This window comes from Anser brachyrhynchus (assembly GCF_964034855.1).
Source record: "Anser brachyrhynchus genome assembly, chromosome: 19".
Classification (NCBI taxonomy): domain Eukaryota; kingdom Metazoa; phylum Chordata; class Aves; order Anseriformes; family Anatidae; genus Anser; species Anser brachyrhynchus.
In genome coordinates this window covers 2,328,397-2,341,491 of record NC_137712.1, presented here as the reverse complement: position 1 = coordinate 2,341,491, position 13,095 = coordinate 2,328,397, and the positions used below count along the sequence as shown (strand labels likewise).

Sequence of the window (13,095 nt, the reverse complement as noted above, 5' to 3'; positions counted from 1 at the left end):
CGCGTCCCGCGGCCGCGGCAGGAAGGGCGGGGAGCCGCGCCGGCCCCGCTCCCCCGCCGGGGGCGGCCGCGGGCCGGGCAGGAAGCGGCGCCCCCCCGCCGCGCCCCGGGGGCCGCCCGCCCCGCCGGGCCCCGCTACCTGCGGCGGCACCGGCACCGGCACCGCCCGCGGGGGGGGGTGCGGGGGGGGGGGGGGGTTGCGGGGCCCCCTCCCGGCCCCGGCGCTGCCCGCCCCGACGGGGCGCACGGGCCCGCCGCGGGCAGCGCCGCCCCGCCGGGAGCGGCCTCGGCCCCGGAGCCCCCCCCGGCGGGGCCGGGCCGGGTGCCGCAGCCGGGCCCGCACCCACCGCCGCGGTGTCTCGCCGCCCGCCGCTGCCCGGGCTTCATTAGTAACCTGATAATTCCCCGGCAAAGCCCCAGCAGCGGTTCCACCATGGAGTAATTGGAGGACGGTAACGTGAGCTGATGGCGGCTGGGGATGGATCCTCGCCGTTATTGATTTTGACAGCTAAATTGTTAACCGAGAGGGAAAATCAGATGAAAGCCATTTCAGAATAAATACAAGACATTAGGTTTAAACATCGAGGCCGTACGAAAGCCTACGAAAACCCCAGGAAGCCCAACCTGAGGCCTGCCCGCGGATCCTCCCCGCCATCCTCGGCAGCGCGACCCACGGGGCCACCGCAGCGCGGGAGGGACGCGGGCAAGTGCCGAGCGCTGGGAAGGCCGCTGGGAACCCCTCAGCCCCGCCGGGGGATGCAGTCAGCCCCTGCTGCTCCAGCAGGAACACGGAGGAGCTCTCACAGAGCAGTGAACGCCGCCTGCCCCCAAGCAGGGCCGGACGGCTTCTGCCTGCAGCCCAGAAGGACGCAGGGCTGTAAGGCCCCGGCACGCCGTCACACAGTAACGCCGGGGCTGGCTGTACACCCAAATTAAACACCAAGCACTAAGGGCCCAGCGAAGTCAGAACAGGCTGAGGTGCAGCCCAGCCCCTGGCTCACGTCCTGGCCCCGATGAGAGCAGGCAGGGGCTGGAGCCCAGGTTACAGAGCTGGGGGCACCGCAGTGCCCGGGGCAGGCAGAGCAGCCCAAGAGCCAGGTGCTCACACCGACCCTAGCCCCAGCCTCACCCCTCCCTGGGCTCCCCACCACCACCACAGGAACACAGACAGGGCACCCGCAGCGATGAGCGACTGAGCCAGGACCCTGAGACTTCAGGTCAGTCATCTTACGTGTCCCCAGAAGTGAAAGCATGATGGGATCTCTGGTCTGGGGCGTTAGGGGCAGGTCTCACCACCAGGAGGAAAACTGAAATATTGAGGAAAAGCCCACATCATGGACATGGTAAACGTGTTCCTTGGAATCCCACCTGGCTGGCAATAGGGTGCAGCTAGAGAAACCCCGACAGGACAGGACCATAGGTTAAAGCCCCCAGACTTGGCCTCAAGTGAGCGGCCGCAGAGCTCTGCTCCCCTGCTCACCGCCCGCCTGCGACCCTCCGTACTCACAGCTTCAGAGCCAGCCGCATCCTCTGCCAAAGGCACAGCGGTGCCGTGTCTCCCGTGTCTCCAGGTGCTTTTCAGGCCTAGCTCATGATGGTTGACAGGGCCTGAGCGCTGATGCTCGTGAGAAGTGTTCTGAGCATTCACCCCCTCCCACAGCCCATGGGAGAAACTCCTCGCTTTGGCCGTGCCGTCAGCGGCGGCTGCCTTCAGGAGGCCGCGACATTCCTGGGCAGCACGGGCGGCCGACAGACAGGGACCTGCAGTAAAGCTCCCCCAGGTCTGGGTCTGGCCGACAGACACACAAGGCACTTCTGTTACCGAGGGGGCAGTGGGAAAAAAATGACTGCTGCTATTGTACACGGACTCGTAGCAGCGGGCTGCGGCTGATGCCAAGCATTTACCACCCTCACATCCTGCTTACCACCCTCACCGCCCTGGGAGAAGACAGGCGTTTTGGACGTTTATTTAGAGCGGTAAGAATTTCAACAAGTTCAATTTAAATACAAATAAATATCAAAGCATGTTTCTGAAGAAAACGCAACCACATGCCTGACTTGAATTCAGATACTCTCTAAATTCTTATTAAAAACAAAAACTGTTGTTTGAAATAATGCTGATGCACATCCTGAGGAGTACAAGTGTTAGACCACGTAAGAACAAAACACAGGCTGTTCACAGAGGAATGTAAATGGGTGTTATTGACATTCACAGGGGTACAAACTCCAAATGACACTACTTTCTCTTTACTCAGGTACCCAAAGAAAATTAGAAAGCAAATATTTAACAGTACAAGACCTACTTTTTAACAATTCAGGCTTTTAATCTATCCATCATACACATGCACAGCTTCATTCTAGATGCTAAGTTCGGAAGCAGGAAGCGTGCTCAGCACTTGAAGGCAGGTGCACCGCTTTGGGAATACAAACCTTACTTTGCTATACAAGTGAGCAACACCTGCGCACAGAAATGGTGGCTGTTTAAAAATCACTTTCTTCCTCTTGTTTGAGACCACTGTTTGCCAGCTTGGGGAAGCAACTCAAGAGTGACAGACAAGGTAAAGACTCACCACTAAAAGGACTTGAGAAAGTGAACATCGACAAAATCAGAACAATATCTCCCACACCGGAAAACACAAGTTCTCCTATATCCCTCTTGCACACGCAGTCACAGTACCATGTGCACAGACGAGAAAACGCTGCCAGAGCGGTCCTTCTTCAGATCTTTCAATTTTGCAGAGAACATTTAGGGAAAAGCATGAGCTGCAGATCAAATGATTTCAGTAAAACACCACCCATTAGACCTCTACATTAAACACCTTGCACAGGTGAGCCTCAGCAGGCAGCAGAAGCAATTTTGTCACAAACACTTGGGTCACTTTAGTTAAACCAAGAGACAATCAACCTCCCTTACCAGCCAGTGAAAAGTACAGGAGTTGGACTGGTTGGTGGGCAAGCGCTGAGGTCATGTGCTTGACAGATGTCTCTGAGGCTGCAACGTTATTCTCACGCTGTCACATCTGGTTTATGAAGAGCTACCACTACAGGGGATTACTGAACGCAAACATCAGATATGCCACTGCTGCACTCTGAAGCTTATGGCACAGAACAAACCTCAGTGGTGTGTAAATACCCCAATTCCAACACAGAGGCACAAACCTACAGCCCAAATGGCACTGCAAATACCCGTGCTGTGTCATGACTTATCTTAAAGTTATCAAGTCAAAATGCAAAGTAAATTTGCTTTGGTGCATATAAACTATTGCATGCACAGTTACTAAAAGTGTTGCAAAGTCTATTTAAAATGAGTTTTATTAAGATGAAGTTTTCCATGATAACTACAGAACGCTAATCGAAACCAAGTGCTTCCCCTCCATTTAAAACATGAATTGGAATACTTTTTGTTAAAAAAAAATTAAAAAATAATCAGTTAAATGGAGTATTTCAGATGTGCTTTACTCCACACACTGGTTACTGTTTCTAATCTTGCTAATGAATGCGGGCTAACAAGAGGTTGTCTGGATGTTCATCAGAGGCTCTGAATGCAACCTACTTTTCTGAACAGCATTCAGCTGTGAAGCTACACTGGCAGTAAGGAGTATTCAGCAAACCACCTAAGGTGTTACAAAGCCCTGTGCCATGTACAGTGGTGTTGTGCTCAGGTGGCAGTATCCTTCTCGCTCTAGAAGAGTACAAAAGCATTGGAGGATTCCAGATATACAAAGCAGTGTTTCTTGCTACCATCATCCATTCGTAAGCATCATCTCCTAGATTTCCAGGCAGCTCTGGAATAAGGAGTAGTCCTTTTCTTATCTGGTGGTTTGAAGTAAGAATAAACAGGGGCTGCTGGATATTCGGCATCTGGATTTTCTGCCATCATTTTCAGCTTTGCTTCAATGGCCTTTATTTTCGCGCTGACACTGGAAAGAGAGGGGGAAAAAAAGAGAAATTGAGCTTGATCTTAGCATGGAATCACACTACAGCAATCCAAAAGTTTTGTTGACAGTTGAATACCTAGCTGCACCAGGAGCAGCTGGGCAGACCCCATCACTGCCTCCGCAAGTGCGAGATCAGGAAGCAGCCTAATGCCCACGCTATTTCACTTGAATTCTCAGCAGGGATTTGCTTAGGAAAGGCCCTCCATGACACGACGCAGCACCACGAAACAGCAGTCCTTGCACCTACTCAGCACTTTCTTAAGGATTCTGAGCTAGATGAGAACAGGGCTTCCTAGTTCACGCAAAATGAAGTCATCTGAGGAGGTCTGAGCATGTGCAGCAGAGTGCAGCTCAGACAAGGCTGCTGGAAGCAGCAGAGAAATGAAAGCCAGACTTCCTCCCAGCTACACGACCACTCGGGATGGGAAAACCCCAGACTCTAATTGGGTCAGGAAGAAACATTATTTCAATATTACCAGAGTTTATCCCAAAGGGAGAAGCTATCCTAGGTTACACCCCAAATTCCTAGGACTTTTGTTATCCACTGTCCTCCGCTGGGTACGGGCTGAGGAATGTTCCCTTCTCCGCGGCGGCATCCGTCCTCACTGAACAGCTCCTTTGTGTCACTGACGTAGCTAGCAATCTGCATGACTCCGTCTCTCTGCTCATTACTTTCCTAGCACGGTACTTCTGAATTTCAATCTCATTTTATCTGTAGGCAAATTAATTATCCCAAGTCTTGGTTCCTTATAAGGTTCCGCTGACAGAACACTGGGGGGTGGGGTTGGAAATCACACACACCTTTAACCAAACCGTAAACCAAAGCAGCCCTGGGGTTGGAGAATTTAACCGCATCCCACAGACAAGACCTACTAACCCTAATGCTGGCAGCATTATTTTTTTTTGTAATTTAATGGAGAAAGATTTTTTAAATCTTTAAAATCTTTTTTAAAAAAAATCTTTCACCATTATAAAGGAAATCCTTGTTCATAAGCATTTTGCTTAATGAAATTAGTAGAGTACAAAACCTCTCACTGAAATTCATGTGAAGAAGTACAAAGCACGTTCTGGCCAAATGAGCTAAAGTATTGCACATTTCCAATTCCTCTCTCTACCACTTCTCCCGTAAGTGTCCTAGCAGTTTAATACATTAGAAAATGAACATCAAGTCTTAAGTAACTCATCTGGGACACTTCGTAGCATGCTGCCCGTCTACAAACAGCTTTACAGCAATGTTAGATTTTTAGTACAAAGGTAATGCCAACTCTAGATCTTACTGAAATCTAAGACAACCTAATTCCCTACCACTCCCACAATTTGGTCACCTCTCACCCACTCCATCTCCTACCTTAGGTTAGACTGGGGTGGCTCCGTGCTGGAAGATGGCTCCAGGCTGATTGGAAGAATCTTCTCATTTTTATTATGATCATATCTCTGCAAACAGAAAACCAATATTCAAGTCAACTGGAATTACAAACAAAAACATTTGCTTACGGATGCGCTTTAAATTTGAATTAATATCACCTTGGGTTTTGTGAATCTTTCACTGAGTGATTTTGATGGCCAAACACTACAACAAACCCTAACCATGATGTTTGTTTAGTACCAACATGATGCGTACATACTGCACACTTATGTACATTGTACTACAGATCCTTACACCTCATCCTGTTTTATTACTTCCTGTTCACAAATACAAACGACAAAGTAAAGATGTTAAATTTTAAGGCAACTACTGCACTGCATCACTACACCCTTTATAGAGATATTGTTCAGAGTGCGAAGATAACCCAAGCACCCAACTCCTCTGAATTGTGCAGTGCTGGAAGAAAAACGCATTCCAGATCAGTTGGGAACCACCTCCTTTCCGTAAAAAGCAGCTTGTGAGTCTGTCTGCTCTGCGGGCAACGGGCCTCCTGAACTATTCACAGTGCTCCGCTTCCTTGTTTCGCTTGGCACAAATTCAGGTTTGTTTTTCAGCAGAGCTGCTCAAATTGACAGTGTCTGGTAAGCCTTGGCTGCTCATCTTAAAACTACTTAGCACAGTGCTGCTATTGCCTAAAATAAACACTTGTTGCAATAAGCTAAGGCTTTGCGTTGTTAAATCTTTCCAGTCACAGATTAGAAAATGCCATGCAAACTGAACTGCTTGTTTATGTATGCTCTTCGCCATACCCTGGCCAGCCAAGCACTGAGCTACCCGCTCAAGTCCCAGCTGAGCGGCCGCCCGCTCCTCGGGCTGAAGCTCCTTTGTGGCCCGAACGCTCGTCAGGCACCCAGAGGTGCCTGTGGCTCCAGTGCCTACGGTGCCCAAGAAAACGGAGACTGGATCTGCACACGTTTGGATGTGCTGACAAGAGCCTGGAGCCCTCACAGCCAGTAATTAAAACAACACGGTCTCCTTTAACACAGATACCTGCCCTTGTTTTTCATTTTTTTCTTCCCTTTTCCCTTCCCAAGACTCTAAAAACAAATGCATTGGTATACTCAATAAGAGAAAGGCTAGGAAGTCGTCTATAAGACAATCAACACATGTTAAAAGCAAACTACCCCCAGGTAAATAGCAATAAGCAGGTTCCCCTGCCTCCCCCCAACAATCTTTCTGCAAAGAAAGTTATTCACAGCACGTTGCTTTACCAAATACCAGTTAGCCAATAACTGCAAGAGAAACAAGAAAAGACTTCAGTGACATTAAAACAAGGATGTTCCAGAAGGTACTGCTTAAGTTAATACTAAAAACTTAATGTTTTATGCAATAGAGCAAGCAATAAAATGATATTTAGTTTAGAAGCGAGCTACCTTGCTTTAGAAGTCAGAAGTAATTAGAGCTGCTGCCACATAAGTGCTTTCACAAGTGGAACAAAGTAACAGAGTGCCTAGTAATTGGGAATTTCCATGCATCTCCTATCCAAAAAGGGAGCAAAACCACAAAGGGAAGGATACAGACTTTCAGCCAATCATTCACTACCTTTGGGAAAAGTTGAAATGCAGACATTTACAGAGTAACCTGTTCACAGAGCTCTGATTAGAAGCTCCTTTACAAAGAACATCAGGTTAAACGGCCTATTCTCATTCACAGCTGATCCAGCACAGCTTAGGTGGAAGAGAGGAGTGGCAGATCGTTCATGCTATTTCCATGAGAATTATTTCCCAGAACAGACTGAAATTATCTTGCCAGGATAAGGTGGCCTTGATAAGAATTGTTCCTTAATATTAAAGATTTTTGCCTTTGCAAACTAAACGCGGTTCTTATTTACAGCAAGAGGCTTACCTTGACTTGTGCGTGTGCCCACCGCACCACCAGTTTCTTGGAAAGGGCCAGCTTCCCATTGAGGCACTGGATCGCCTTTTCTGCTTCCTGCACAGGACGCACAGGAAGACAGTTCAATAAACAAACCGAGTCTTCAGTCAAAACTGTCGCAGATGTAAAGACCCTTTCCTCTTTGTAAATCAGTCTTCTGTAAGTAAAGCTAACTGACAGCAAAGAAAGTTTATCCCATTGTATCCCAATCCAGGAATATCTGGAAGCCTCCCACACCCATCTGAGTAACCAGACTTTTATAAACCAGCAGGGCAGACTCCTTCAGTTGTTGGGGGGAGGAAATGGGGAAGACGAACACAAGTTTTGAAAAGCTCAGCTGCAGAAGCTATTGGAACAGCGTGCTGAAGGAGGTTTGTGCTACAGGGGTTTCTCTCGAAAATGCTATGATTCATTACAGTGATTACATGTCTCATAAACACCTACCTATGCTTATCCCAGATCTTGCTAGCGCACACTGGGGATGTTAGCCACTTGGCCCTGATCTACGTTAAGTAGTGAAATCTCACTTCTGGGACACTCCCATAAAACTTGGTTCACAGCAGTTAAAAACGCGCGTTGCAATGCTGTTCCACCTTGCTATGAATAACCATTCCAGCAGAGCTTCTAGAGCTCTGGCACCGCATCACGGCTCTTCTGACATCCTCAGGGAGGATTTCACAGCAAAAAGATGAGGGCACACAATCACTAGCAATCTCCAAAAACGTTGTTTTTCCTAACTTTTTAACAATTTAGCAGAATTTTGACAAATAACTATAGCTCTGGTGTTACAGCTAGCCTGACTTGAATTTTAGACTGCAAGAGTTAAAACCCCAAACGGGCATCCAGAGGCAGTTCCCTCCAGGACGTTGCAGATGAAGCATGTTCTGTATCCGGCAGCATCACACAAGGTGTTTGCATGTTCATGAAGCCTGGGAGGACTTCTGAGCAGTTCTGGGTTCCGAGCGGTCTGGCAGGCTGATCCCAGGCTCTGCATGGATCACAGCTCCACCACTGTACACCCCCACCAGCTCACTACAGAAAGGAACCAAAGAACTGGCCCTTTGCAATCAGCACGAGAAAGCAGAGCTCTGGAATAGATGGCACAGAAGAAAGGAAATCACCGCTGCTTCCAGGAGCGGTCACAGAGTGAGGCTGTTGGAGCCTATAGGTTTGTGTAGGAAAGGTATTTAATTTATCCCTTCCTGGTTTAGCTTTTTATTGACAGAAAAGAGATGGGGAAAGAAGCCAGTCATTTAAAACAAAATTCCACATAAAAGCAACATACCTGTTTGGTTTCAAAGTTCACAAAGCAGTAACCCCTCGGCTGCCCCTCCAGAGCACCGGACTTGTGAAAGAGAAAATCAAACTGCTTCACTTTGCCAAACTTCTGAAGGAGTTTGAGGAGGTGGTACCTGAAGGGGAAAGGAGACGTTTAATGCACCTAGCAGTACTTGGAAAGCAAGGACACACACACGCAGAGGCACACGATTCACACTCGGCCCCACCAGCTGCCAGTGGTGTGGCGCAGCAGTGCCCAGCCACCCGCCGGGGTGGGCGCTGCGTGCTGCAGCGCCTCGGCCCCACGGCTCCGGGCTGCCCTGCGCTCGGTGGCAGCTCCAAACCCCTGGCACGCGGCCTTCCTCCCGCAGTGCCAGCCGAGGAGACCTATTAATAGCTGCCTTTTGGGCAATTATGCAACGGCTCCCCAGAGGGCTGGGAGGGCTTTGCCTCTCGCCTAAAAACCACACCTACTTCCAACCGTAAGCTGCCCCCCTCCAGCCTGGAGCTCCCCCTCCTTTATTCCCTCTCCCCGCATGTTGGTATTTTAACACGTCTGGAAAAGCCTGAGTACACTTGTCTGCTTAGCATCTAGTGCAACGAGCAGCCTAAAATCGGGAGCCTGTTTGTTGCAGAGGCCACATCTAAACCTGGAAGTTCCTTACGGCTTTTTTTGGTTCCCTCGGTCCAAGCCGAGCACCGCTGGCTGACCCACAAGGCAAACCGCACCTGTCAGGGCAGTCACTGGCTGACCCCGAACCTGGAGACCAAGAATTGTCCAAGGGCTTACAAAGGGCATCTTAGGACTCAGCTACTCCTGCCAATTAGCTGTATAGCATTAGCAGGCGTGTAACCCCAGCCCAATTTCCAGCTTCCCTGACGAGAGAACAGTCGCAGCTCCCGAGTCCCTCGGGACAACTCCTGGTGCACTGGCCAGAACAGTGCGTGTCCAGGCACAGAGATCAGCAGTGCCCCAGAACACCCAAGTGCATCACGTAATTTTAGGGATAGTCCGAACGGGAAGGACAGACAATATTTTTCCTAATAAAGCCCGATAGGATGTTTGAAACGGGCTGTGGCCCTTTGTATGCTTCAGGAGCCAAGCAAGAAAGTTCCAGGAACGTGAGTCATCTCCCAGCACGGGCACGGCGGACGTTCAGGATGTGCACTTTCAAAGAGGTGAAGGTACAGAAAGTGTTCAGGCCCGCAGCGCAGGAGGGCCAGGTTATCTTCCAGGGGAACAAACACATTGAAATTGATTAGGGGCAGCTTCCTACGTCCTTCAGAATACAGAAGGAGCACTGAAGTGCTGGGGTCTTCCAAGAGGCTCGTGAACACTCAGCCTCTGCTTAGCAGGCAGGAGAGACAGAAAAACAAGAGCAGGAAGAGAAGGGAGCCAGTTACGCAGAAACCACGCGTCACCGCTGCACCTCAAGCTACCAACAAGCAGGCACAGACGTACCAGTAAAAGCACCAGCTTTGGAGATGTGACATAAATCCCACGTGTCCAATTGTCAGAGCCTCCAAAACACGTAAATGCCCCAGGTTTCTGTCTGTGAACATATTCCTACAAAAAGCACTTACAGTTTCAGCAGTACGGGAATGAAGTCTTTACTGCTGGGATGCTGTTTGCCTTTTTGCAATGGCAGCCGTGGGACGGGCAGCGAGGCTCCTCTCTGCATTCTGCTCAGCAAGGAGGGACACCCCTGCAGCTACCTTGTGGTGGTGGCTGTCCCCCCGTGCACCTCTGCGCTCAAAGAACAGCATTTACTTCTGCTTTCTTGGCAGCAAAGCAGAAGTCATTCCTTTAAAATACGTTTTATTAGAAGAGCCTGGAAACGACCTACATAGTCCATTTAATTTACAAGCTTTAAATCTTAGATGATACAAACACGGATTTCAAACCAGACACACAATTTTTACCACTGGAAGTCATCTACGCTACAAGGAACTGCTCAGACCTCAAGTTGTGTGCAACCAAAAGTTTCAGGCTGTGACTACAAGCCGGTGTTAACGCAGCGAGGCATTAAGAGCAGTTTGACTCATCTCCAACTGAAGAAGACTTCAGTATTCAAGGGAGACCTGTCGTGGAAAACCCCAAGTGTAAAAAAAAAGTGTGAACGCATCAGAAGCGTTATTATGGCAGCGACCCAGGCTACCCAGAGCCTCAGAGCTGCTCGCACAGATGCGGCCCCGCGGAGCACCGCGGCCAGCCCCAGTTTCCACTTCCTCTCATCTGATGTGAACGCGAGACAAACCAGCAGCTCCCCCGTTTCCTTTTCCTCCAGCCTTCCTCCTGGCACCCCGAGTGCTATTCAAACACCGGCAAGGCTTCCTCTGAACAATGCCGTCCCAAGGATGCCGCGAAGGTACCGGGCCACATGCTAAACCTATTATTGCGAGGAATTCTGCCCCACTGGGAGCCAGGAGGAGTCCGCAACAACAACTCATGCACACATTGTTTTCGAGGTGAGACTCATCAAGATGGGACCCCAGACAAGCGGCAGAGCAGCCGAGGAAGTTGGACACACACGACTTCATACCTGCAGGCAATTAATGGTCATTCAAAGGCTACTGGAGACCAGACAGCGTATGTGTAGCTGCAGCACTGGAAACGCAGCATTTGGACACACAAAATATGAGTCTCTGAAGGCTTTGCCGACAAGAACTGGCAGAGGCGGCAGTTCCACTCCATTTGCGACACGGGACACGTAACACGAGTGCTGTTTCCACAGGCCAGGACCGCCAGGCAGTGCTGTGAACACAGGGCCGTGGCACAGAGCACCTCCTGCCCCAGCGGGGGACAAACCCTGCACCAGACAACGCTTACCACAATGATGGGGGAACCCTACGGCCTCCTTGCTCAGTGACACCAAACCCAGAACCTGACCACCCAGAGGAAGCCCCCCAGTAACCGTTACCAGTACGGAAGCCCACCAGAAGGCGCCCCAAACCCCGCCACGTATGGGGCATCAGTGCTCGACCCCCTCCGAGCCTCCCGTTGGAGTCACAGTTGCTCGGTACGCGCGAAAACCTCCCCGAAAGCCATCGGCTTGCAGGCTGTAATTTGCAGGCAGCCCTACATTTATAAATTCCTATTACCACAGCTTGTGCTCAAATGTGTACGTTACCTATTAACTCCCCAGTGCATGATTGCAGCTATAGGTTGCTCGCTAAGCGGAAGTCTTGGATTAATTCAAGACTTTCTGAACTCATTTCTGCTCGAGGAAGCCACAACCAATTATTAGCCCTACTAACAACCCAATCAACTTTACTCCATCTTAAGGGAATCTAACATAGAAATTGCAGGGGCAACCCTCTAAAATCAGATAAAAGCGGCAAATGCAGAAAGAGCTATTTAGGGTTCAGGTGCGTGTTTTCAGCCACGCGATTAGTTGGCTCAACGGGGATAATTCAGGTGAGCGAGCACGGGCAGGGGTGCAAAGCCTCAGAACAAGAAAGCACGGGTCAGGGCGATTTATAAGAATTTGCACAACTGACACAAACGTTCTTTTTTCTCCGTGCTGACAACGCGTTAAAAGGCACTTCCCCTCTTTTCCTCACACGGAAACGGAGATTGCGATGCCATTTTCAGAAGGGCATAGCCGTTCTTAAAGCAAAACCAAAAGCAAAAGATGCGGGTCTGGAGCCAGAATTACAAACCCTGTGGCAGGCACCGAGCGGCACGGGAGCACAGATCGTAGGGCACGGTGCCGCCAGCGGTGCGAGCGGCGGGCTGAGACCCCCGCGACCCGTCCCGCTCGCCCCGTAAGCGGGACGCTTGGGCCTGCGAAGCTGCGGGGCGCCCGGCCTCACCCGGAGGAGCGACGTGGGGCCGAAAGCGCCTCGAAGAGCACGGCTGGCGGCCGGGCAGGCACCGAGGGGCGTAAGGCGCGCACCCCCCGCCCTGCTCCGCCACCGCGTCCCCTCAGAGCTCCGAGGCTGCCCCCCCCGGGACGGAGCTCGGCCCGCACGGGCGGCAGCGGGACGGCCAGCGGCCGGGCAGGGACGCGCCGGTCCGCGGGGTGCCGGCGGGACCGAGCCGAGCCCCGGCACAACGCCCGAACACCGGGCGGCAACCGCGGCCTCGGCTCCGGTGCTCGGCGGGAGCACGGCGCGGGCCCCGCTCCCAGCCCCGGACCCGCCGGTGCCCCCCCGGGACCGTGGCTCAGAGCAGCCCCCAGGCCCTCAGGGGCGGCCGCTACAGGGGGGTACCGGGAGGGGTTACCGGGGAATGGGGGGCACCGGGGAACGGGGGGGAACGGGGGGGGCACCGGGGGGGGTAACGGTGCCGGGGGGGGGTCGGGGTGGCCAGGAGGGGGAACGGGGACACCTTGGGGGCCAGGGGGTGGCCGGGGGTGGCACCGGGGGTGTCACCGGGGGGTGCGGGGGTGGCAGCGGCGCCGCCCGCGGCACTCACTCGGTGATCTTGGGGTCGAGGTTTCCGATCCAGAGGCGGTGCCCGTCCTGCAGGGCGCCCTCGCACAGGATGGACGCGTTCTCCAGCGGCAGCGCCTGGCGGCCCGGCTCCATGGCGGCGCGGGGCGGACCGGGACCGGCCCCCACCATCACCCCTCAC

The 13,095-nt window shown here is 51.8% G+C and overlaps 1 protein-coding gene across 1 annotated transcript; it reads right to left on the bottom strand.

Annotated features, from left to right (window-relative positions):
- Positions 1 to 2,174: 2,174 nt before the first annotated feature.
- Positions 2,175 to 13,085, bottom strand: RBM18 (RNA binding motif protein 18; the record flags this gene model as incomplete). The annotated part of the gene is made up of 5 exons (XM_080562545.1): positions 2,175 to 3,919; positions 5,286 to 5,371; positions 7,209 to 7,295; positions 8,524 to 8,650; positions 12,937 to 13,085. 5 exons carry the CDS (start codon positions 13,083 to 13,085, stop codon positions 3,760 to 3,762), a joined length of 609 nt encoding a protein of 202 aa, XP_080418671.1. The 3' UTR covers positions 2,175 to 3,759.
- Between the last annotated feature and the right edge of the window lie 10 nt (positions 13,086 to 13,095).